The following is a 27675-nucleotide window of genomic DNA, read 5'->3' as shown; positions in this document are numbered from 1 at the left end:
TACAATATTGGTCTTTACAGGGTCAGATTTGTTCCCTCTGAAGTATAAAGTCATTTCTAACAGCAATAAGTACAAATGTGTACCATTTAACCAGCCAAAGGGTACATTCAGTATTCTGTATCACTGTACTAATAAACTATATATATATATATTAATTCCACATTTTTTATTTGAAAGCCAGACACTTTTGGATCATCAAGTTTTTGAGCCATATTTGGTTGATGATAATGTTTATAATCTTTATAATCTTTACTGGCACAAAAAAACATGGGTACAAAAAAGGACTTTCACTGAAAGGTACTTTTTTGTACCTCAATATAAGGTACAGCCCCAGCGACAAGCTTTGTACTCTTTTAAGTACAAATCTGTTCTCATATTTCTTAGTGTGTACCTCCCTCCCCAAAACACATTTTTCTAAAAGCTATAATAATGACTATAAGATTAAAATATATGGTATATGTTTATACTTCTCTACATCCAATCACAATCAGATTCACTCTATCTGGATTGAGAGATTTATCTGGATAGGGGTTTTATTGAACGATGAGAAGCCGGAATGAAAAAATGAGCTGAAATGAAATATTTTAAATATTTTAAAATGCAATTAGTAGAAATTGTGTGGAAATGTAAAAAGTAGAAGTTTCTTATGATATTCCGTTACACCTGTGAATTCACGAGATTCTTTTTAAGTACAGTAATGCCTCATTTTCTGCACGTGTGTCATGAAAGGTTTAGAACTGAGAGAGTTTGTGGGGGGGGGGGGGGGTGTTATGCTGAGACTTGTAAAATGTCCAAATCTGTCCTCACCACCTCAACCATGATGTCATGATGCCAAAAACACATAGCTCACCACACTGATATGGGCTACTTTTCTTTCTATAGAGAAGTGATCTCAAACCCTGATCCTGAACAACTACTGTACCTTATAAGAGTCCCTGGGTCCAACCAAACATCTCAAATATCCAACTAACTCGTCGATCTCGTCGATCTCCATCAACGGGACTGCGGTGGAGAGGGTCAGCAGCTTCAAGTTTCTGGGTGTTCACATCAGCGAGGATCTGACATGGACAGAACACACCACACGGGTGGTGAAGAAGGCACAACAACGCCTGTACTTCCTCAGACGGCTGAGGAGGTTTGGTCTGAACCCCAGCATCCTCAGGACTTTCTACACCTGCACTGTGGAAAGCATTCTGACGGGCAGCATCACCACCTGGTATGGGAACTGTACTGCTCTGGAGCGGAAATCCCTGCAGAGGGTTGTGCGCACAGCGCAGTACATCACTGGGGTTGAGCTCCCAAACCTTTTGGATTTATACACCAACCGCTGCCTGAGGAAATCCAAAAAGATCATGAAGGACCCGTTCCATCCAAGCCATTCCCTGTTCTCACAGCTGCCGAGTGGAAGGAGGCTCAGAAGCTTGAAGACCAGAACCAGCCGGTTCCGAGACAGCTTCTTCCCCCAAGCAACCAGGCTGTGGAATAGCCAGTAGAACGGTGTTCTGCCCAACCCACCCCACTGACACCCATACAAACTCTGCACCCTGCACTTTACTTTACACTGCATCTATCAGACTTTCCCATATTATACAGCATTCTGCCCCCTGCACTCCCCACTCAACTCATTCCTTACCTGCACTTACTCATAGCTATACTGTCACATACTGACTACTTCCACACTATCCGCATATCTACATCTGTGCATATCTGTTCTGTGCAATATTTGTCTATAGTGTAAGTTATCATGTTTATTGTAATTAAGTGTATTGTAAATAGTGTTTATACTGTAAGTTATCTGTATGTCCTATTTTTATATATTTTATATTATTTTATTACTTTCTTGTAAATATTATTCTTCGCGCATTGGTGGGAATCTGCACCCAAGTTTTTCACTCACATGTACACCTGTACTCTGTGACGTGACAATAAAATCTTGAATCTTGAATCTTGAAATCTAATGACTGCCCTCTGAGGTTCTGATTGGCTAAATAGGCTGCCATATACAATATATTGTTGTTGATCTAATCTGAAGCTACATGAAGTTTGGAGGTGTGTAGTGATAATATATAATATCACTGACAGTTGGCTGTGGAATATTTAGTAGTGAGTAGTGAAATTTCACCAAAATTAAGAGATCACTTAAAAAAGTTTTTTTGATTTTACCAAATTGAAAACTTCTGGAATATAATCAAGAGGAAGACGGATGATCACAAGCCATCAAACCAAACTGAACTGCTTGAATTTTTGCACCAGGAGTAAAGCAGCATAAAGTTATCCAAAAGCAGTGTGTAAGACTGGTGGAGGAGAACATGATGCCAAGATGCATGAAAACTGTGAATAAAGAAAAACAGGGTAATTCCACCAAATATTAATTTTTTTGGAATTTGGGAGAAATGTTGTCTGTAGTTTATAGAATAAAACAACAATTTTTATTTTACTCCAGCATATGTACCTATAAATAGCTAAATTAGAGAAACTGATTCAGAAACTGTATTGCCTCAAAACATCAAACACACTACAGATAATGAACACCAAAGATAACATGCCTGTTCTGGGAGTAGACTGCACTGATTCACTCACACTTCACAGCTGTCCACTGTCTGTTTTCTCACTGATAAACACGAGATAAGACTCACCTGCAGGTTAGCCATATACACTGACATGCCAAAAGAAGTCATTGGATGGGAACTAGTAGGAGAAGAACTGCACCCAATAGAAAATGAGGTGTGTTTAGGTCCATGTTTTGCATATTGCTATATTGACAATGGAAAACACAGGTGCACCACTGACTGAATACAACCAAGACAGATGTCAACAGTCAGACATTCATTGCTATCTTGGCAGTGAATTGTCAATGCAGGTGCATCCCCAACCTACATACACATGGACAAAGCAGCAGTGCACAAACCCATAGTGCATGCCTTTTACATTAACAAAACAAAAACAGAGTGAACGAGTGTAAACGAGCAGGACAGTTTACTCTGATAAGAAACATTGGACATGTCCAGGTAGCTGCACTGTTAAAATAGCAATCCTCCAAAGTCATAGCTCACCTGACTCTTAAAGGGAAAAGCAAGTGACACACTGTGGTTTAATGTACGTTATGAAAATTAGTACATTAGTACTTTTGCGGGTTTCGGGACGCTCAAGGCGTACTTTTCCAGTCGTTATGATAGCAAAGCTGCACTCATAATTCCATACTTCATGTCACCTTACCATGATGAACAGGCTGACGTTCAACTTACAATGTATACAGCTATGGGCATTCCCAAGTTGCCTTCTTTAATTTTCCATAATTTTGCATTAAATTTGCATACTGCTGTCCCATAACTTTTGGCATATCAGTTTTTCTGAGCGCTGTGCATGCAGTGTGTGATTTACAGTGCCAGTAGGAGCTGAATTCCTTGGCATGTAGATGTTTACTTGGTGACAGAGCGGTTACTGGGAGAACTGGGTGTGCTGTTGCCGTAGGAGACGAAGTGGCTTCCAGCGTGTTCCTGGAAGCAAATCAAAACTGAGCGAACCTCAATGCTAACACACACACACACACACACACACACACACACACACACACACAAACACACACACACACACACACACAAGTACATTCCAGGCCTTTCAGAGCATAGAAATTCCCCATTTTGCCCTCAGGGTGTGCCATGCCAAAGGCAAAGAAACACAGACTGACGCTGCCATTACCAAACATGGGGCGTACGACATTGCTTCTCTCTCTCTTTCTTTCTTTCTCTCTCTCTCTCTCTTGCACTCTTGCACCTTCTCGCTAACGTTCTTCAGGGTATCTGCAGTGTAGGTATGGGGTAGTTAAATTAAAGGCTTTTTAAGAATTTTTAAAACCATGTAGAGAAAAATTATAATCACTTTAGCAAAAAGACAAAAATACTAAAATCTAAAATGGCAACACAAATATTAAAGCGACAGTCTGTGAGTTTTAGGAGTTCTGGGATTTGGAGACCTCTCTGGTGAGAATGTGTAACTACACACAGTGTGTGGGAGAGTATTTCAAATTAAGCAATAATACACGAAAGGGAGTGTATTACAAACAAAAACTTTTTTTTTTTTTTTTTTTTACCGTTTCTCCCCAATTTACACAGCCAATTACCCAACTCATTAATTAGGACTCCCCTATCACTAATGATGCCCCAACACCAGGAGGGTGAAGACCAGCACATGCCTCCTCCGATACATGTAAATTCAGCCACCACTTCTTAAGCGCAGTGACTAGGTTCCGATACATCAGCTCACAGACGCAGCCTTGTGCTGATCCACATCACCCTAGGAGTGATGAGGGGAAAGAGGGCCAACTACCCACCCAGAGAGAGCAAGGACAATTGTGCTCTCTCAGGGCTCAGGCAGCCGATGGCAAGCTACATGAACAGGATTCGAACCGGTGATCTGGAGAGCTTCGGTTACAGTGCATTACCCGCTGATAATGGCACTCATAGAACGCCTCTCAGCTAATCACATTGCAAGGTTGAAATTAACTGGTATGATGCAGGTTAATATAAATAAATAGCAGTGTAATGTTCTGTGATTGTGAGTATAATGTTGTTTTGTTGTTGTTTCGTCCAAATATAGTGAGAAATTACATCCAACGAACCTACCAGATCACTCTGTTTTTAGAATGAATATATTAGATACTACAGGGAATGGACTTGCCAGCACACTGAAATTATTAATTACGAAATTAAAGTTATCCAAAAGCAGTGTGTAAGACTGGTAGAGGAGAACATTATGCCAAGATGCATAAAAACTGTGATTGTGGAGTTATTCCACCAAATATTCATTTCTGAACTCTTAGGACTCTCTTAAAATGTTGTCCGTGGTTTATAGAAAAAAAAAAAAACAATGTTCATTTTACTCAAACATATACCCTTTTGTATTTCTGGATTTTTGACTCTTTACTTTGATTTTGACTTTTGATTTTGATTTTTGATATTAAACATTCTCTGCTTTTGCATCCCACTACTTGGCCCGAGTGTTTCTGGATTAATACTGCTAGTTTAATTAAAAAAAAAAAAAAAAGTAATTTTTTTTGGAATGCTGCTTTTAGCATATTTCAAGCAGACAAAAATGTATATAAATTTTGCACATCAAAAATGGAACTGTTCGTGTAATGAAAACGGAAAAGGGGTAACGTCGAGTGTAAAATTGAGGTTATCTAACCGGGTTGCGCTAAATTTTACGCTTCCCTATAACCACAGCATCGTCTCCGTTAGCTGAAAGTGAGTAATGAATGTGCATACCCAAAAATAGTGCCTCCGCTGAGCCATAAATAATGAAGATATTTACTGCGCTTAGTTTAATCTGACGTAAGATCAGTAAGCTAACGTCCATATAAAATCTGGAAACTGTGAAATAAAATGTGTTAATATAAAAAACGAATTGTATTTATGGTAAGTGGCATGTTTAATATGATTAGGGAGGAATTTAATTGTTATTTTTAGTTTTTTTCTCTCTCTTTGCTATCTCTTTCTCTTGCTCTTTTTTCTCTCTGTCGGACGCTGAGGACGCTGGCCTTTTAAGGTAGTCCTCCAGTCTCCAGGCTGCATCTTTCTATGAACTCATGCCTGTGAGGATTCCAGCCTCTGGAACAGGTCTGATCTGAAGTGATGAAGAACAGATGAGTCACGCTGTGCTAACGGATCTATTTGTTTGAACATCATTTGAGTCACTTCAGCGTTTCAACAACAGCAGAAGAAGCACAAAAGATTGTGTTTTTAACTACAAAGAGATTATTTTTCCTGACAAAAGTCATGGTACAGCAAGATGTTAACTAATCATGAAGTGTTTCCTCAGGGGACAAACTAAAAAATAACACGAACTAAAAATAGCGTAGCGTATATACAGGGGTTGGACAATGAAACTGAAACACCTGTCATTTTAGTGTGGGAGGTTTCATGGCTAAATTGGAGCATCCGGGTGGTCAATCTTCATTAATTGCACATTATTGCACCAGAAAGAGCAGAGTGTGAAGGTTTAATTAGCAGGGTAAGAGCACAGTTTTGCTCAAAATATTGCAATGCACACAACATTATGGGTGACATACCGAAATTCAAAAGAGGACAAATTGTTCGTGCACGTCTTGCTGGAGCATCTGTGACCAAGACAGCAAGTATTTGTGACGTATCAAGAGCCACAATAACCAGGGTAATGTCAGCATGCCACCAAGAAGGACCAACCACATCCAACAGGATTAACTGTGGACGCTGTAAGAGGAAGATGTCTGAAAGGGATGTTCGGGTGCTAACCCGGATTGTATCCAAAAAACACAAAACCACGGCTGATCAAATCACGCAGAATTCAATGTGCACCTCAACTCTCCTGTTTCCACCAGAACTGTCCGTCAAGACAATAAATTATTGTGGTCTAAAACCAGGAGTTTCAGTTTCATTGTCCAACACCTGTATATTTCTATGTTATTTTCAGCGAAGTGATGGCGCAGCTCTGAGCTGAAGCTCACGTTATGGTATATAAACAGGGGTTTTAATAAGCTTTTAATAAGCTTGTTATTAATGCCTTGTTTTTAACGTAAATCAGGGACCTCCGGATTCTAGCAAGGAGGTGTTGAGCTACTTTGAGCTGGATAACGGTGGAAAAAGCGATTTATCAGGGTAAATTATGCCCCGTGTCACCCAGTCTGAAGGGTGTTTGAACAAACTGTTAAAATTGCTGGATCTCTGAACGCTGTGGGAGAGTGGAGGGGTGCTATTCATCAAAGGTAAGTACTTTTTATCATGTTTTACTACAACAAAAGTCCATTTTACACCAGAGTTCTCTTTTAATGCTCCTGATATCAGAAGAAATTATGAATAATCAGGGGTCCCAGTACTACTGTCCATAAAGTGTAGTGATCTGTTTGGACTGTTTGGGGACTCTGTCACTATGGCATTCAGGTCAGGTCACGACACACACACACACACACACACACAGTACGTACTTCCTTCCGCTCGCTGCAAGCAAACAAAACAAAAAAACACATTCCCAGAATGCCACACAGGGAGGCAAAGGGCAGGAAACCGTGCCTAACAGGAAACAGAGGAGAGCATAGAGTCAGCGTGAGACCGACAGACGTGCACTCTCTGATACATACACACACACACACACATACACACATACACACACATACACACTTACACACAGCTCCATTAGAACCCAAATGTCCAAGGAGCCTTCAGGGCCTCTGAATGTCTCTACTGTGAAAAGTGCCCTTTTACTCAAGAGTCTATCAAATAAAGAACAGTATAATCTCTCTTTCTCTCTCTCTCTCTCTTTCTCTTCTCTCTCTCTCTCTCTCTCTCTCTCTCTCACACACACACACTTACACACACTCACACTGCTGCCCGGGGCAGGGTGGTAAAAGTAGGGCTTAAAGGGGTTATGAAGGGTAAAGTACAGCCTCCAGCGTGAACAAGAGAACCCTCAGTGAATATAATGCTAATCCCAGAGCAGCATGCTAGCATGGCTAGTCAATGCTAATAAGAAATGCTTGTATGTGTGTGTGTGTGTGTGTGTGTGTGTCTTTCTGCAAAAAGCAGAAAGATGAGCTTTTAATATTGTAAGGTTACTGTATGTTTAGGATAAAGAGAAATATTTGAGTAAGAATAGAGTTTTACGATTAGGATTGGGTTTAGAGGAATTAGAGTTAAGATTACATTTGGGTTTAAAGGAATTAAAGTTAAGATTAGGATTGGGTTTAGGGTTGAGTTAAAGATTAGTAGAGTTGAGGGTTTGAAATTATGGTTAGTCAAGTTTAGATTAGGATTAGGTTTAAATTAAAATTGAGGTAAGTAGAGTTAGGATTATTATTTATTTATTTAAGGGCTGAGTTAAGGTTTAGTATAGTAAGGGTAGGGTTGGTTTTAGGGTACTTAGTATTCAAGTTTAGATTAGGACTGGGTTTAAATTGAAACTGAGGGAAGTAGGGTTAGGATTATTAGTAATTTTAGGGTTGAGTTAAGATTTAGTATTGTAAGGGTAGGGTTGGGTTTAGGATAATTAGAATTAAGATTAGGGATTGATTTAGAGTTAATCAAGTTTAGATTAGGATTGGGTTTAGGGTTGAGTTAAAGGTTAGTAGAGTTTAGATTAGAGATTGATTTAGGGTTAATTAAGTTAGGAATAGAATAGTGTTTAGGGTTCAGTTAAAGGTTATTAGAGTTAAGAGTAGGGTTGGGATTTATGGTTAGTCAGGTTTAGATTAGGATTGGGTTTAGGTTGAGATTAAGGTTAGTAGAGTTAGGATTATTATTAATTTTAGGATCGCATTTAAAGTTGAGTATAGTAAGGGTAGCATTGGGTTTAGGATAATCAGCTTTAAGATTAGGGATTGATTTAGAGTTAATCAAGTTTATGGATTAGGATTGGGTTTAGGGTTGAGCTAAAGGTTAGTAGAAGTGAGAGTTTAAATTTATGGTTAGTCAAGTTTAGATCAGAATTGGGTTTAAATTGAAATTGAGGTAAACAGAGTTAGGATTATTATTATTTTAGGATGGCATTTAGTATAGTAAGGGTAGGGTTGGGTTTAGGATAATTAGAGTTAAGATTAGGGATTGATTTAGGGTTAATCAAATTTGTAGATTAGGATTGGGTTTAGAGTTGAGTTAAAGGTTAGTAGAGTTAAGATTAGGGATTGATTTAGGGTTAATTAAGTTAGGAATAGGATTGTGTTTAGGGTTGAGTTTAAGGTTAGTAGAGTTAAGAGTAGGGTTTGGATTTATGGTTAGTCAAGTTTAGATTAGGATTGGGTTAAGGTTGAGATTGAGGTTAGTAGAGTTAGGATTATTATTAATTTTAGGATGTGTTTAAAGTTTAGTATAGTAAGGGTAGGGTTGGGTTTAGGATAATTAGAATTAAGATTAGGGATTGATTTAGAGTTAATCAAGTTTATAGATTAGGATTGGGTTTAGAGCTGAGATAAAAATTAGTAGAGTTAAGGATAGGGTTGGGAATTTATGGTTAGTCAAGTTTAGATTAGGATTGGGTTTAAATTGAAAATGAGGGAAGTAGGATTAGGATTATTATTATTTTAGGATGACATTTAAAGTTCAGTATAGTAAGGGTAGGGTTGAGTTAAAGGTTAGTAGAGTTAAGATTAGGGATTGATTTAGGGTTAATTAAGTTAGGAATAGAATAGTGTTTAGTCAAGTTTAGATTAGGATTGGGTTAAGGTTGAGATTGAGGTTAGTAGAGTTAGGATTATTATTCATTTTAGAGTTGCGTTAAGGTTAGAGTTGAGCTTAGGGTGTTTAGAATTAAGATTAGGGATTGATGCAAGTTAAGGGTTAGTAGTGTTTCAGTTGGGTTTAGGTTGAAATGGAGGTTAGTAGAGTTAAGGTTGTGTTGAGTTTAGGGTTAGATTAGGGTTAGTCGAGTTAGAGTAAAGATTACAGTTATTATTGCAGTTAATGTCACAGTTATTAGGGTTAAGATTAGGGATAAAATTAGGGTCATTATATTAGGGTTAATTTTAGGTTGTGGTCTATGGTTAACTTTCCTGGGGTTTATACCCTTCTAGCCCACACCTGACATTAGGTAGCATGGTGCCAATAGATTCATGCTTGTTGGTCTGCTTTAGTGTGTGTGTGTGTGTGTGTGTGTGTGTGTGAGAGAGAGAGAGAGAGAGAGAGAGAGAGAGAGGGAGATAAACAGGGAAATGATAGCAGAGCAGTGTGACTGGGGGCCTGAAGGCAAATCATTCATATTGACAATCACACACACACACACACACACACACACATTGTAACTGTGCCACCCGAGTGGCTACTCCTCAGCTGTCAGCTGTGTGTAAATGTGAGAGAAAATCAATTTCTCATCACCACTCATCACTCTTACTCACTTTAACTCTACTATTTGTGTACAACAGAAATATGGCTCATATCATACTGAGCTCTCAATATCAACAACGTTATAAATCGAGTATCTACTGATTATCAAATATTCTGACATTCTGACGTTTATAATAATGAATAATAATGCTTTTAAACTGAAGAAACACTGATTCTATTGCATACTAAAATCAGATTCAGATTAAATGCTGTATCGCACTATAAGGCGCACCAGATTATAAGGCGCACCATCAATGAATGTCTATTTTCTAGTCTATTTTCATGCATAAGGTGCACTGGATTATAAGGCACGTTTTAAGAAACACTATAAGAAAATTCGGTAACACTTTCTATGAATTTTTTCTCTATAAGACTCTATAAACATATTCATAACACATTATAATGCATTCATAAGGCATTATAAACATGGCTATACATATTTATAAAACTCTATAATTCATCATAGCCATATTTATTATGCATCATGAACTGTGATTATAATGCATTAATAGCTGTGTTTATGTTTAACATGTTATACGTCAATACCAAGAAACTCAGTCCCAGCTTGTAGACCCGTATCATGACTAAAACAGCTTCCAACTCATAAACACACCCTCAGTTACCACTCATGAATTACACTTGTCTTAAATATAATATTAGTTATAGTCAATTATAATGTATTATAACAGGTCTTTGTGCGCTCTAAGTAAAGTGACATACTTTTTCATTGCAGGACTGGATTATTATTAATAGATATACACTATTTTAACATGTATATCATAAGCATAGCTTATAATGTATTATAATCACAAGTCATAATGCTTAATAAACATGGCTATAGTGGGTTATGCATTTTTATAAATATTTATAGCCAAGTTTATAATGCCTTATGAATGCATTATAATATATTATGAATGTAGTTATAGAGTCTAAGTTGACATTCATAGAAAGTGTTACCGAAAATTCTAATTCAGCAGGTCTCACTAACTAGGTTAACTAAAGCTAAGCTAAGTAAACAAAACTAATAACACTTTCTATGACTGTCATCTCTATAAGACTCTATAAACATACTCATAACACATTATAATGCATTCATAAGGCATTATAAACATGGCTATACATATTTATAAAACTCTATAATTCATCATAGCCATGTTTATTATGCATCATGAACTGTGATTATAATGCATTAATAGCTGTGTTTATAACATGTTATACATCCATACCAAGAAACAGACTTATTATTATCCCAGCAGACTGTATTATGACTAAAACAGCTTCCAACTTATAAACACACCCTCAGTAATCCTATAAATATATTTTTAACCACTCATAAAGTATTCTTGCCTTGAACATAATATTAATTATAGTCAATTATAATGTATTATAACAAGTCTGAAAGTGCCAGACTTTCATTGTGGGACTACATTATTAACCATATATATATACACATTTTAACATATATATTATAAGCACAGCTTATAATGTATTATGATCACAAGTCATAATGCTTTATAAACATGGCTATAATGGGTTATGATTGCATTATAATTTGTTATGAATGTGGTTATATAGTCTAATAGAGATGACATTCATAGAAAGTGTTACCAGACTTTCTTCCAAAGTCAAACAAACACTGGATGTTAATCCACACAGATTTCTCTCCTGAAAGTGCTAAAAGCGCTTCCGTTTATTTCAAGTCAAGTCAAGTCAAGAGGCTTTTATTGTCATTACATCTGAGTACAGGTACACAGTGTGATGAAATTAAGTTCCTCCGGAACCATGGTGCAACATAGAACAACAAGCAATAGACAACATAAAGTGCAGGAGTGACGACAGTGCAAGATAAAATTATAAAATTATAACAACAAATAACAATAAATACAATAAATACAAAAGACGAGACAATTTAAAGACAGGACAGTGCAGTACCGATACGGTATAATAAAGTGTATAGTGGGGATAAGTTTTTAAGAGTGCAGCAAATAAAGTCATGTCAGCCTCTGTGTGCTGACTGGGTGTGTGTGTGGGTGAAGTTCAGTTCTTTGTGAGTGTAAAGGGGGGGGGGGGGGGTGTACAGTTTAGTTTTGTGCGAGTGTGTTGGGTGAGTGGTGGGTGGGGTGGGAGTTCAGTTCTGTCTCTGTGCGTTGAGAAGTCTGACTGCCTGGTGGATGAAGCTGTTGCAGAGTCTAGTAGTGGAGGCTCGGATGCTCCTGTATCTTCTGCTGGAGGCTGGAGCATTAGCATTAGGGGCTAACCGCTAACCGTTAATGCTGCCTGACAGAGCTACACTGAGGAACCCTGATTGTTCAGGTAATCCAAGGCAATATTATCTAGTGGTCCATCCTACGTAGCTGCAGTCAAATCTAATGCTAATGCTGCTCCAGAAGTGCTAGCCGCAGTCTACAGGCCGATAATACTCACCCCTGAACGGGGAAATAGCGATTAGCATCTAATGCTAAAGCTACTCCAGCCCCGGTGCTGAAGAACTAAACTGAAACTCCTGTATAATGGTGTACTTTAATGAAGTGGCTTTACTGCTCGCTACTAGCTGAATTGTAAAATTCATACATAAGTCTATTTTTGGGAAAATTAAAAGATTTTAAGTGTGCATAATAGTGCGAAAAAATAACGATAGATAGGAATTCGGTTCTAGTTAAAAGCTGATTGAATGCCTGATTGAAAATTTGTGGGATGCTATTAGACGCTCTGTTAATATGCACTAAATTTCTACCACAAAGTCTGTAGAAACCATGTGAGAACATTGGAGCTGCATGGGATGGATGGATTATCACAGGACTCCATTAGGAACCTCTACAACTCTCTACATGCTGAGTGGTCTGGCATGTTGCAAATACGTTACACATACGTTACACACTACTTCTGTATGTGTTTCCCATTCTTCTGAATAGCACTACAACCTCTCCCTTCTTTACTTCTGGGTGCAACTATTTTTGCAACTATTTCTTTGACAATAGAAAAAGTCTAAATATAAATATCACCCGATATAATATCGAGACATCTCTATTTTAAACCTGCAGTTCAGAACTGCATTCTTGGGGTCTACTTTTTTTTCTAAACAAAGCCGCACTCCCAGCATGCCCTGTGCTTTAATAAACGGGCCAATGTGAAACAGGCAGGGGGTGCTTGGGGCGGGGTCTTTCTCAGAGCGAGGTTAAAACCCTAATGAACCCTGCTCTGATCTCTGAGCCTCCTGCCCTGTCATTATCACTGCCTTAACCCCTCCCAATGCATCACTTACCACTAATCTCCCTCTCTCTCTCACACACACACACACACACATGGACATGGAGCAGAAGTCCCCTGAGGACGTAATCTGTGCGCTGGCACTAAAATACAGTGTGTTGAACTCTGTAGAGTAGAGTGTGCTGAGTCATTAAGCAGCTGTGATGTCGTTTAAGTGGGTAATAAAGCCTGACTGTAATGAAGTGGAAATAGTGAGAAATATCACGAGTGAATTGAGTTAGTGAGTATATACTACTCATATTGTAACATACAGTATCATAATAAAAAAAAACATCTCTAGACTCTAGATCACTTCAGTTTCTGAATCAGTTTCTCTGATTTTGCTATTTATAGGTTTATGTTTGAGTAAAATAACAATTGTTGTTTTATTCTATAAACTACAGACAACATTTCTCCCAAATTCCAAATAAAAATATTGTCATTTAGAGCATTTATTTGCAGAAATTGAGAAAAGTCTGAAATAACAAAAAAAATGTAGAGCTTTCAGACCTCAAATAATGCAAAGAAAACAAGTTTATATTCATAAAGTTTTAAGAGTTCAGAAATCAATATTTAGTGGAATAACCCTGTTTTTTAATCACAGTTTTCATGCATCTTGGCATCATGTTCTCCTCCACCAGTCTTACACTTTTAGCCAATGCTCTTAACAGGCTTACAATGCTAGTGACTGGGGAATAGAGCTGCCCATGCAAAGAAATGGCTATATATGCACCATCAACAAACTCAAATTAGCTTCACACTTTATAAGTAGACAATTAATTCTGTGGAAATGAATGAATTGCAGGTATTTTTCTCTATAATATTTATGTATTTCCACTGAATTAATTTAGCAATCTGTTCCCTGATGAGAGGACGGGGCTGTTGTTGGGACAGGGCTGATGACGGGACAGGCCTGATGACAAGACTGGACGGATGACGGAACTGGCCTGATGAGAGGACGGGGCTGTTGTTGGGACAGGGCTGATGACGGGACAGGGCTGATGACAGAACAGAGCTGATGATGGAACAGGGCTGATGACAGGTCAGGGATGATGACGGGACAGGGCTGATGACAGGACAGGCCTGATGACAAGACTGGACGGATGACGGAACTGGCCTGATGAGAGGACGGGGCTGTTTTTGGGACAGGGCTGATGACGGGACAGGGCTGATGACAGAACAGAGCTGATGATGGAACAGGGCTGATGACAGGACAGGGATGATGATGGAACAGGGCTGATGACAGGACAGGCCTGATGACAAGACTGGACTGATGACAGAACTGGCCTGATGAGAAGACGGGGCTGTTGTTGGGACAGGGCTGATGACGGGACAGGGCTGATGACAGGACAGGGCTGATGACAGGACAGGGCTGATGATGGAACAGGGCTGATGACAGGACAGAGCTGATGAGGGGACAGAGCTGATGACAGGACAGAGCTGATAACAGGACAGGTCTGATGACAAGACTGGACTGATGACGGAACTGGCCTGATGAGAGGACGGGGCTGTTGTCGGGACAGGGCTGATGACGGGACAGGGCTGATGATGGAACGGAGCTGATGACAGGACAGAGCTGATGATGGAACAGAGCTGATGACAGGACAGAGCTGATGATGGGACAGAGCTGATGACAGGACAGACCTGATGAAAAAATGGGACTGATGATGGAATTGCCCTGATGAGAGGACAGGGCTGTTGTTGGGACCAGGCTGATGACGAGATGGGGCTGATGAGAGGACGGGGTTGATTACAGGACAGGGCCGATAACAGGTCAGAGCTGATGACAGGATAGACCTGATGACAAGACAGGGCTATTGACAGTACGGGGCTGAAAACAGGATGGGGCTGATGACAGGACAGGGCTGATGACAGGACAGAGCTGATGATAGGACAGGGCTAGTGACAGTACGGGCTGATAACAGGACGGGGCTGAAAACAGGATGGGGCTGATGACAGGACAGGGCTGATGATAGGACAGGGCTAGTGACAGTACGGGGCTGATAACAGGACAGGGCTGCTGACGGAACAGGCCTGATGATGGGACTGGGATGATGCTGTACAGGCCTTATGATGGAATGGGGCTACATACAAGAGGGGGCTGATAACAGGACAGGGCTGATGACAGGACAGTGCTGATTACGGGACAGGGCAGATGCTGGTTTTGCTGAGCATGTGTTTTACAGGAACAGCACCATTAGCAGAGCATTGTTCTTCATTCTGCTGATTTCCTGACCCCGCCCACCCACACACTCAAAAACTGCTGATCCCATCCATTACCATACATTCTTAAAAATAATATAGCAGCCAAAAAGAGTGATCAAAAATAATATTTAATAATATTTCCAATAATATAATTAATTGCCAGACAATAATGACAACTGTGTATTGTGTATCCAATACAAGCCCGATACAGAACCAGAATCATCTTATTTGGGTTTGTGTAGTGTGTGTGTGTGTAGTGTGTGTGCGTGTGTAGTGTGTAGTTCTTACCCTGAGTGTGTGTATGACGAGGTCCTGAGCCTCCAGTTCTCCCTCCAGGATGCTGAGCAGCATCAGCAGCTCTGCTTTACTCAAAGTCTCCACATTCATCCTGCCAGCCTGTAAAATACACACACACACACACACACACACATTTTTTGCATTATTTGAGGTCTGAAAGCTCTGGATCTTTTTTTATTGTTATTTCAGCCATTTCTCATTTTCTGAAAATAAATGCTCTAAATGACAATATTTTTATTTGGAATTTGGGAGAAATGTCCATAGTTTAAAAAAATAAAATAAAACAATAATGTTCACTTTACTGAAATATATACCTATTAATAGCATGATATAGCAGAGAAACTGATTCAGAAACTGAAGTAGTCTCCTATTTTTTCCAGAGCTACATGTCCTTTAATTGTTTTCATGTCTTTAATATTAACCTAAAATGTAGAAAATGATTTACATAAGGAAATAAAGAAAAACATGGACTATAAGAAGTTGTGTCCACACTTTTTGACTGATATTATATTTATTTAGAGACATTTTTAAAGTATTTAAATAGCCAGTATAGCTATTTTATCTAATCATGCCTTTTTGTAATGCAAAAACTACTATAGATATCTTTCTAACCTCAGTCGTTTCACAGATGGACTAAAACTGAGAGTATTGACGTCATTCAAATTATATGTAATTCAGCCTTTACAATACTGACACTGCTATACTGGGAACAGAATCATTTTTTTTTGTTATACACACCAGCTATTAAATTGCTTAAAGAGTCCAACCCTCCACACACACAAACAAACAGATCAATTGCTCTGGTCTGAAAACAGGAAGTGAGCAGCAGCTCAGAACCAGTGGCACTGGGTATGACCTCATACAGCCTCGGCATCGATGACCATTAACTCAGACTCGCGATGAGGACTGACGTTTTCATGTCAAATGTTAAGCATGAGTGAACAATAACACACAAACACACACACACACACACACACAAAAACACACCGCGGTATTCAGTCTTCCAGTTCTGTGGCTTGGCCGGCTATCAGACCACAGAAATACAGGAAGCCATTAACACAGCAGAATAGTGGGAGTCTGATCCCACCCAGCCACACCTAAACACACACAGTAATGTAGTAACAAAATACAGAAGAAAAACACCATGGGCTCTATTCTGTTTTGGAAAATGAATAACGAGTAAAAGGATGGAGTGCTGCAGACTAGTAGCTCTCCAGCCCAGAGGGTTGTTGAACCCAATTGCAGAACAGTTGATCTCAAAGCAGGTAAACACAAGAAGAAAAGATAAAATAAATAAATATATAAACACACTGCTCCTCACGCAGGATCGAACCCGTGTCGTCAGGGTCACGGTCCAATACACTACTGCTACTCCGGCAAGTGAATTGGGACACGGCCGGGAAAAAAACGTCCTTATAAGGAGATAGGGAGCCCAAGAACGAGCGAAAAAACGAGAAACTATAGTCACGCTGAGTGCAACAGAGAGACAGGGGAGGTATATAAACAAAAGCTCACCAGAGAAGCATTTTATTTTTTTATTTTTTTCATTATCATTCACTATATTTCAAACAACCTCACGGGCCAGATGTTTCATGCTTGCGAGCCACATCTTTAAAGCATATCAGTTTGTCTTTGCTTTCATAATGATGGGAAAAGTACACCTTGCGTGGCTTCAAACATGTAGTACAAAAGCATGTACTAATTGTCATAATTGCATTGTGGGCGTAACGTAAAATAAACCATTTAACATGTCACCTGCAATTCGCTTTGAGAGCCAGATGCGCTCTGACTTTGGCAGATTGCTATTTTAATAGTGCGGCGCTTCTGCGATTCTCAGCAGAGTAAACTGAGCTGCTCGTTCAGGCTGTGAAGGTGTTTGAGCAAGCTGATCATTTATAGGAACAGCACAGTTTTTTTATTTTATTTTATATTCTGTTTATTGTTGATGTAAAAGTTGGGTTTGTGCACTGCCACATTGCTAAGATAGCAATGAATGTATGACAAGGCATGAATAAGACTGTTGACAGGGTTTAAGGTAGCAATGAGCATTACAACAATGAGCATGTCTTTAAGATTAAGGTTTAAGATAGAGCCCAAAATCCTGCACAACAGCTGGCTTACCAAATGTACTAATTTAATTACGAATTATTAAATAAATAAATTGACTTTAATGTATATCCAACAATCACATTTTTGGATCAGAATCATTCCAATCTCGACCAGCTAGGGAGGGAAAATTGTAAATGTTCAGGGTTAAAAACAAATTGCTTTTTCTTTTTAAAAGGAACACAAATACAGTAAATCTAGACTGAATTTTGAAATTGGGAAAGAAATGGGAAGAAATTGCTTATTTTGCTTACTGATACAAATCCCCAATCTATAAAACCCATAAAAGAGGAACATTATAAAAATAGCAGTGTTTAGAAATTATTTGAGGAAAAAAATGTAATAAGAGGAAACCCTTTGGATTTACATTTTTTCTTTAAATAATTTCTAAACACTGCTATTTTTATAATGTTCCTCTTTTATGGGTTTTATAGATTGGGAAGAGGAAACCCTTTGGATTTACATTTTTCTTAGATAAAGATTTTTTTTGTTGATCCCACATTTTTTTCATGCGTCCATTACTTTCCAGAGTGCTTTCCTAATTCCTGAATGACACAGATACTGGATCTGCTGCTATAACAGTATTGATGCAACACTAATGTTACTGCGTCAAAGAATCAAAATACTCTTTTAGACCTACTGTGGAATAAATGGAATAACATAAACATACTGTTAAATCACTGATGTTGATTTTTTTCTATGTATTCTTTTACTCAAAAGAAAGACTTAAAACACATAATAAGTTTTTTTTTATTATTATTATTTATTCTGTCGGAGATACACAACTGTCCACTGTAGTGGACACCATGCACTAATGGGATAAAATGCAATTTAGTAGAAAATGTTCTATTTCATGTTTATAGCTCAAAGAAACAATATATTATGGGAACTAATCATATACAAAAGCTTCAATGTAAAAACAGCTTAGATAAAAGTATCAAGGGTTTGGTCGCATCAGCAAATTCGAAGAAAATAGCTCATTAAACTCATGCATTGGATAACAATGCAACAGAACTGAACATGCTAGCATACATACACTCACTCATACACACACAAACACACACACACACACACACTTATACAACTAGAAATACATTTTAAAGTTTAGGGCAGCCAATAAAGGTTTTTTTTTTTTTTTTGCAAAGTTAGTGCACAAAACAACTTTTATTGGCTCCCCTAAACTTTAAAATATAATAAGTAATAACAAAAAAATTAAATCCAGCCTGTCCCATTGCGGAGATGTGCATTAAATAGGAAAGTACACAATTTAAAAAATAATTTAATAAAAAAAAAAACATACTTCTCATTGCTCAGGCAAGCAGTTGGAGAAATTTCATTATGATGTTTAATCTAAATGTTACCCTTATTTTACCCTATTTTTTTTACCAGTAGTTTACTATTGTTATATTATGATGAAATATATCATAAATAATATAAATTATAGCATACTTACAATTAACACATTAGTTTATAATAATATTTCCATAATAATACATATAATAATATATAATACCAATACATATATACATATAATATGTATAATAATACTATAATAATATAATATAATAATAATAAAATATCTATAACAGTATTATAATATTAATAATGTATTAAAATAACAATAATTAGAGCTAATTTAGCAAATGCATGAAAGGGCTAGAGCAATTTTGGTGTTACATGATGACTATTGATGATGATTATTTGATAAAACATCCGGATTGGGGGCTCTTCCTGTATTATCTCACATAAAGCCCAATCCTATCTCTTCCTACTCTCTCTCTCTCTCTCTCTCTCTCTCTTTCTCTCTCTCTCACACCCACTCACATTTACTGTACCTACTACACAAACATGACAGTAATGCTTAACAGCAGTGCTGTAATGTAACAGATTCTGTATGTCTGTTACGAGCATCAGGACAGCGAGTGTATATGATACTCTGCGATGTTTCCAGCTGATGGAACGTGTTTTTGGGCAGAATCCAGCGCCCACAGCCGTCCTCCATCCAGCAGAGAGGAGGTGCTGGACTCTGTTCAACTCTCTGCGGCTTCCAGCTTCATGCTGAGCCTGACGGTCTGGCGTGCTTTTAGTTTGTTTGTTTGCCTTAAGAAGAGGAGCAGAGGATTGTAGAGGAGGGTGTTAATTTCACTGTAACAGCAGGAGGCAGCTTGCAGGTGCTTGTGTTGTGTTGGAGTTGGCAGTTTCCCAAAAGCATCATGTCGAGAAGATGCAGGAAAGCATTGTTCACCATGGTTCCATTCCTTATTTTGTTCTATAGAAATTATAAAATGATATATAATCATGTTGTCTATTAAGTTTGGCCGCAGACCAGCCAATCAAGCCAATACCAAGTAAAATGAAGTGTACGAGATCAAACCCGTGTTGTCAGGGTCGTGGTCCAATACACTACCACTGCCCCGGCTAGTGAATTGGGACACAGCCGGGAAAAAAACGCCCTTATAAGGAGATAAGGAGCCCAAGAAAGGGCAGAAAAAATTAAAACAGGCAGAAACTAAAATCACGCCGAGCGTGACAGAGAGACGGTGGGAGGAATGTAAACAAAAGCTCACCAGAGAAGCATTTTATATATATAGTTTCATTATCGTTCATTATAGTTCAAACAATCTCACAGGCCAGATGTATTGCCAAACCCCGGGCCTAAAGGACCAGAAGTTTGTCCAGTAATTGCAATGTCCCAACAGTAAAAGTTACCAAACCATTTATATTTCCATCAAATTACAGTATCTACTTATATTTGTTCTGTTTACCACTGAGACACACTGAAGCTACAACACTCCAGTTTAACCCCTAAGCTTCTGCCAGAGAGCCAGCACCCACCAGATACCATTAAAAGAAGATAAAATAATACTTTAAATGCTGTTTAGACTCCAGATTAAAACATGTATAAATGTGACGACCAAGATTAAGTAAAATACTAATGAGTCTAGCACCTCTAACTACGCTAATGTTGTGCTAACATCAATCAGACTTACTGAAAAAACGTTTGTTCATGCAACCAACTGCACAATAACACCACATGATCAATAATAATACAGGTGCATGCCAAAAAATATTTATTATATAGATGCATTACACACAGAGCGATCTATTTTAAGCGTTTATTACTTTTATTGTTGATAATTTTATGGCTTACAGTTAATAAAAACACAAAAATCAGTGTCTCAGAAAATTGTAATATTATATAAGACCATAAGAATTGGTATGTTTGGCAGTGTGGACAGTGTGCCAAGTCCTGCTGGAAAATGAAATCCACATCTCCACTGATTGTGGAAACTTCATACTTCTTTCCACTATTTCTCAAGATTCTGGTCCTTTGATTTCTATGCTTCCCTCTGATACTGACAACTTTTATGGAGATGCGGATTTCATTTTCCAGCAGGATTTGGCACACTGCCCACACTTCCAAAAGTACCAACTGGTCTTATATAATATCAGACACTGAATTTTGGGTTTTCTTTGGCTGTAAGCCATAAAATCATCAACAATAAAATAAATAAAATAAAATAAAAGCTAAGAATAGATCACTCTGGGTGTAAAACATCTATATAAAATATAATAAATCATAACACAGAAGCCTGGCTCTATCGCTGGCATACTCCACAACTTGGTTGCCTTGTATGTAGGAAGCAGATTACGCAATTTCTTGAGAATGTTTAGAGAATATTCAGTGGTTATGAGGGTGACTCTGCCTTGCATCATCACTGCTACCCCAGTCAGACTAAACATTCAATACCGTCATCATCATCATCCCCCAGCATCTGGCAGGAAAGCTGAGTCTGCTAGACCTAAACTCTTCCCTCTGAAACTGGATCCTGGATTTCCTGGATGAGCAACCTAAAGTTTCTCTATGAGGATGGAAAAAACGAAATATCTTCAGTCCCACCATACTGAGCACCGGTGCCCCTCAGGGCTCTGTGTTCAGTCCACTGCTATTTGCTATTTGCTGACCAGTTCAAATCACTTCATCAGGTCTGCAACTATTTGGACTCAAATGGGTGTCATTAGCAGGAATGTCAATCTGAATACAGTGTCAGTCAAAAGTTTGGATACACTGTCTCAATCAGTGTTTTAATTATTTATTATATATTTATATATTTTTCCTAGATTGTAAATGAATACTAAAGAAACACATAAGCAATCATGTAGTAACTTACAATTGTTAAACAAACCAGAATCTGGGGTGCTGTTAACTAACCTGATGAGAGCCAGTTTCATCATAATGTTTTCGACTGCACTTGAAGTTTTTGTAATGCTCATTTCTTAAAGTATTTTTTTTTATTATTTAGTTGAGTAGTCCTTGATCTCATAATATGGATTAGAACATTACTTAAATAGAGCTGTTCACTGTATACCTGTAACTCTACCTCTTCACAAGCAAGAGGTGCCTAGTTTGATGAATATATTCTGGTTTGTTTAACAATTGTTTGTACTAATCCACAGTGCACAACATTTTAAAAGTGTTTCTCACACTACAAGGCGCACTGGATTATAAAGTGCACCATTAATAAACATCTATTTTCTGCAGAATTTTCATACAAAAGGCACACTAAGTGACATTAAATCACATTAAGTAACACTAGTAAGGAACAGGGGTGTCGCCATGTTTTCCTTCTAATTCAGCAGATCTCGCCGCTGGGTGAAAGTTAAGATAGGTTAAGTAAACAAAACTGTAATTATTTTTATTTTAAAAAACATTTTCTTTTAAAGTCAAATGAGTGTTGGATGTTAATCTACACAGATTTCTTTCCTGAAAACTGTTAAAACTGTTTATTTGGGTGAGTAAAGTGCTTCCATTTATTTACAGTAAGCTTAGATTTCCAGAGTTCCACTACAGCTGCTGGCAGCAATATTATCTTTAGCAGCTAACGCTGTTAGCAGCTAAAGCCACCCAACAGCATTACACTGAGGAACCCTGAGTGTTCCAGTAAACCAGGGCAATATTAGCTAGCGGTTTGTCCCACTTAGCTTAGTTTTAACACAGTGAACACACAGACTACAGTCAGATATACTCTCCTCTGAGCGTCGAAAGAGCTAGCACCTAGCGTGGTGAGCAGATAATGCTAATGTTGCTCCAGCAGTGTTAGCCAGAGTTGACTGCTGGCTAAAGACCGATAATACTCACCTCTGAATGAAAGAGGTAGCTAGCACTTAGCACAGTTAGTTGATAATGCTAATACTGCTGAAAAAACTAAACTGAAACTCCTGAACTTCAGCGTAGTTTTACGTGCAAAAAATTTAACGTGCAAAAAATATGGTAATGAAAAAACACTGAATTTAAGGTGTGTCCAAACTTTGATTGGCACTGTATAAACAATTTTGGTGACAAAATGGTTAAAATCAAAGAGTTTGTGTTGGTGTTCACATTCTGGAGCACTTCATCAGTCCAAATTTAAAAAATGTTGGGACAGTGTGAGCAGGCCTTGTGGTTTTCTCACCATTGGGAGTCATGTTGACTCAGACGTGTCTGTATGAAGGAAACACAGTGCGGGAGTGTCCAGACTTTCCATAGAACCATGATGTCATCACCAGATCCAGCCGGCTCACACTCTCACCATGTGGAGTGTGTGTGTGAGTATAGTGTGGGTGTGTTTGTTTTTTTGTAACAATCTAACAGGGATGGGGCTCTTCCTGAAAACCTTCAGCCTGCTTCAGCTAGAGAGGGCGTGTCGTGTGAATGAGCTGAAAATAAAAGGAAAACTCATTCAAGAACTAAAGTAAGTAAGGAAAAGTACCAAAATCTGACATGTCTCATCATATGTGATACAAACGTCTTATCTGTGTTTTTGTGTTTAATTGTTAAAAAACACACTGAATCTGAATCTTCATTTTCTATTCTGATTTGGGCCTGTTCGATTCATGTGGTAATTAAATCTGATACATATTCATAATATTTTTCTTACCATTACTTTGCTGATGACACCCAGCTCTATCTGTCATTCTCACCTAAAGACCCTTTGATCTCTGCACGGATATCACAGTGTCTCTCAGACATATCCTCATGGATGAAGGAGCATCACCTGCAGCTAAACCTTTCCAAGAACTTCTGGTTCTACCAGCGAAACTAACCATCCAACACAACTTCAACATAACCATCAACTCTCTCTCTCTTCCTGACAAAGGTTGCTATAGGAACCTGGGTGTTCTGGTTGATGACCAGCTCTCCTTCACCCATCATGTGGCCTCAGTTGCTTGATCCTGCTGCTTTGCACTTTATAACATCAAAAAATTCGACCATTTCTATCTAACACAACAGGCCACCCAACTCCTGGTACAAGCAGTGGTCATCTCACGCCTCGACTACTGCAATGCCGTACTAACTGGCCTCCCGGCCTGCGTAGTAAAACCACTCCAGATGATCCAGAATGCAGCAGCACGTCTGGTCTTCAACCAACCAAAACCAACGGGCACATGTCACCCCGCTGCTCATTGAGCTCCATTGGCTACCAGTTGATGCTCACATCAAATTCAAAGCTCTTACAATCGCCTACAAGGTGATGACAGAACAGCCCCTTCCTACCTGCACTCGCTCCTGAAGGCTTACGCTACCTCCCGGCCGCTGTGCTCCTCCAATGAACGTCGCCTCCAAACATTCAAACAAAGCAATCCACACTGTTCTCATACAGAGTTCCCCAATGGTGGAACAAACTACCTTCCACCACCAGATCAGGAGAATCTCTCGCTATCTTTAATAAACTCCTGAAGACAGAGCTCTTCAAAGAGCACCTACTCTCCTAACACCTCTAACCAACTAATTTAAACTACTTCTAACCTCATTTCCTTCTTCCTTTCATTTCCTCCTATATCCGACTATTTCCCGTTAACTTCCTTGAGGCCAAAAGATAATATAATAAAATATCTCAGGACCAATGTAAAAATACCTAAAAATGGGTTTTCTCTAGAAGTCCGAGAAGCTGCTGTACTACTGTGCACCGCCATCTTGCTTCTTCGTGTCGATGGAAGATGGAAAAATGGACAACACGCTGTGAAAGCTCACTGCCAGGTAGTGGTGTTATCCACCACACCACACCAACCACTGCCCAGCTGCAGAAACTGTTTATAACACCTTTATAACTCCTGTGACGCTGACAAAGATGAATCCAAAACTTCACCAATGTCAGATATAAATCTCATTAGAAAACAGTGTGATCAGCCTGAAATAAACATCAGATTTAGTCAAAAAATCAGATTTTAGAAACTTTAACTTGCTGTGTAAACGTAGCCCAACAGTTTACTTAACGTTTTCTCCCAACAGACGCAAGAATCAGGTTTCAAAAACTTTTCCACCGCAGTGATTATCTGACCCGTCTGGCCTCTAAAGTCTGGACTCATTAAAGACTCTTCATAATGTTTTCTTATCCAGTTTCAGAGACACTTATACAAGCATTTCCTCTGGAATCTGTTTCAGCTAATCCATGGGTTTCATTATTACCGACCGCATACTGACAATAACTGTGTGTGTGTGTGTGTGTGTATGTGTGTGTGTGTTTATGTGAGACAGTCCTGCTCATATCTAAAAGCAAACAGAGCGAGCTGAAAGGATCTACTATTCAAACACACACTGCTACACCAACCACTGCCTATTTACAATCAGACCATAGTTACACACAGTCCTGATCATAAACACTACACACACTGCCTCACCACTCCTCTCTAAAGCTCCTGCTCTCTCTTTTTTGTCTCATTCACTTTCTTTAATATCGTTTTTGTCTCTTTACATTCTCTCTCTCCTGCAACATTTCCTGTTTGTCTCTTTATACTGTATTTCACTTGTTTTTTTTTGTTTTGTTACGTGCCTCATTCACACATTCTCGTTTTATTCTTGTTCTAAGCTGACTCTTTTGTCTCAATCTCTTTCTATTTTCTTGTTCTGTTCTGTCATTCTCTTTCTTATGTCTCACTCTCCTCTGTCTCATTCTCATCTGTCATTCCTGTTCTCTTTTATCCAGAGGTTGTCAGTCTCATTTTCTTCTATTCAATTATAATGTTAATGTTATCATTCTTTTCTGGTTTAACTTTCTCTGTTTTTATCTTTGTTTTCTTTCCTCTCTCATTTTTTTCTATTAACTATTTATTTTGTCTTATTTTATTTAGTTTTCGCTCTCTGTCTTTCCACGTTGTTCCATGTTGCCACCTGTCTCATTTTCTTTCTTATATCCGTTTTCTTCTCTTATTCTCTTTCTTACATCCTATTATCTTTCTTTTCTCATGCTTTCTCTGTTGCTCTGTCTTGTTCTCCTTGTCTTCTGTCTCATTTTCACATTCCTTTGTCTTATTCTGTTTTTCTTTTTCTTGCCTTTCTCATTTCTATTTTTTTTTCTCTCAGTATCTCTCAAGTTATAAAAATTATATTTATTTTTTATGGCATTATGTATTGAACAGTACATTTACTGTAATTTGTGGTGTAACCACTGGTGCAAAATATTTCAAAAGTACACACACACACACGCACACACACACACACAGATGCACCACAGTTCACAGACCTAACTTTTACATTAACAATAAACAGAATACTAAATACTAAAAATAGCATTGCTGTTCCTGTAGTTTCCTTTGCTGAGAAGAGCAAAAGCACTGCGCCATTAAAATAGCAATGTGCCAAAGTCAGAGCTCACCTGGCTCTTAAATGGAATTGCAAGGGACATACTAATTCGTTTATTCATATCACGCCCAAAACACACTCATGATTAGTTAAGATAATTAGTACGTGTTTTGCACATTCTGAGCCATGTAAGGCGTACTTTTCACGTCATTATGACAGCAAAGATATGCTGACATGCTCTAAAAAAAAAAAAAAGCCGTTTGACCAGTGGTAGGATGGTCCCCCCTTTAATGTGAGTCTTGGTCCTCCCAAGGTTTCTTCCTCCTCCTGCAGCTCTGAGGGAGTTTTTCCTTGCCTCCGCGCTCACTGGGGGTTCTGTATTATGTATATTCTATGTTTAATGTTTTGCCTGATTCTTTGTCCTGTAATCATGTTTCTGTAAAGCTGCTTTGTGCCAACACCTGTTGTAAAAAGCGCTATACAAATAAATTTGATTTGATTTGATTTGACTCTAAATCGGTTCGCCTATAGATCGCTAAATTATGGCCCATGAAGTCAGCGAGAGATGCTTATAGACTATTATCAGTCCAGCAGTGACATTGAGGTGTTTAAAAACTCCAGCAGCACTGCTGCAGTATCTGATCCACTTACTGTACCAGCAGCACAACACACACTAACACATATACTCCTACCCCACCACCATGCTATGCTAATCAGTGCTAATCACTGCAGTGCTGAGAATATATGACACACCCATATCCATTACGCACGGTCATGTTACGTATGATTGGTGTATCTGGGACAGATTGTTAAGGACAGGGTGTATGACTCATTTCAGTGGGTGAGGACAGGTAAATCTATCCTATCTGGGTTGTAGGGGGATGATGAGATAATTGTGCAGAGTTAACCTGTGGTGTACCTCAGGGCACTGTCATAGGTCTTGTAAATTGAGCTGTTTTGTTACACAGTGTAACAGAACACGAAATTTGACCTAGAGTTTTCATTCTTTCATATGACTGTGTGTGTGTATAGGATTAAAAAATATTTAATATTTAGGCTGGAAGTCAGAACCAGAGTCTGAACAATGCAGTTTAATGACTGAGAGCATTAAAGAATTTTACTGCCTTCTTTACATTATCATCACCTAAATGAGCGTAGTCTCTAGGGGTGTCACAATTTCGAAATTTCATCGAAATCGATCGAAATCATGTCATGGTCTTGAGCCTCGAAGACAAAAAGAGGATCGACGCGCACTATGCAATAGTTTTGGTACCTCAATGAGCATCTTTCTCTCAGATAAAGTTAATAATATATCTTTATTAAAGAAAAAAAATTGTCATTCTCAGGGACCGAGTCTTATTTTTCATCTTTAACTGTTATAGTAGGATAGAGTTCAGTTTGTTAAGGCTCTAATTG

At 38.5% G+C, this 27675-nt stretch overlaps 1 protein-coding gene across 1 annotated transcript in view; it reads right to left on the bottom strand.

The window, feature by feature from the left end:
• Window positions 1–27675, bottom strand: part of cttnbp2nlb (CTTNBP2 N-terminal like b) — a 77962-nt gene that overhangs the window by 27828 nt on the left and 22459 nt on the right. Inside the window, exon 2 of the mRNA XM_007256142.4 lies at window positions 15585–15692. Coding sequence (XP_007256204.3) covers window positions 15585–15692 — 108 coding nt within the window. The remainder of the gene's footprint in view (window positions 1–15584; window positions 15693–27675) is intronic.

Source organism: Astyanax mexicanus, chromosome 12 (assembly GCF_023375975.1).
Source record: "Astyanax mexicanus isolate ESR-SI-001 chromosome 12, AstMex3_surface, whole genome shotgun sequence".
Classification (NCBI taxonomy): domain Eukaryota; kingdom Metazoa; phylum Chordata; class Actinopteri; order Characiformes; family Acestrorhamphidae; genus Astyanax; species Astyanax mexicanus.
Note: the sequence above shows the minus strand (reverse complement) of the source record. Positions and strands in the feature narration are given on the sequence as shown.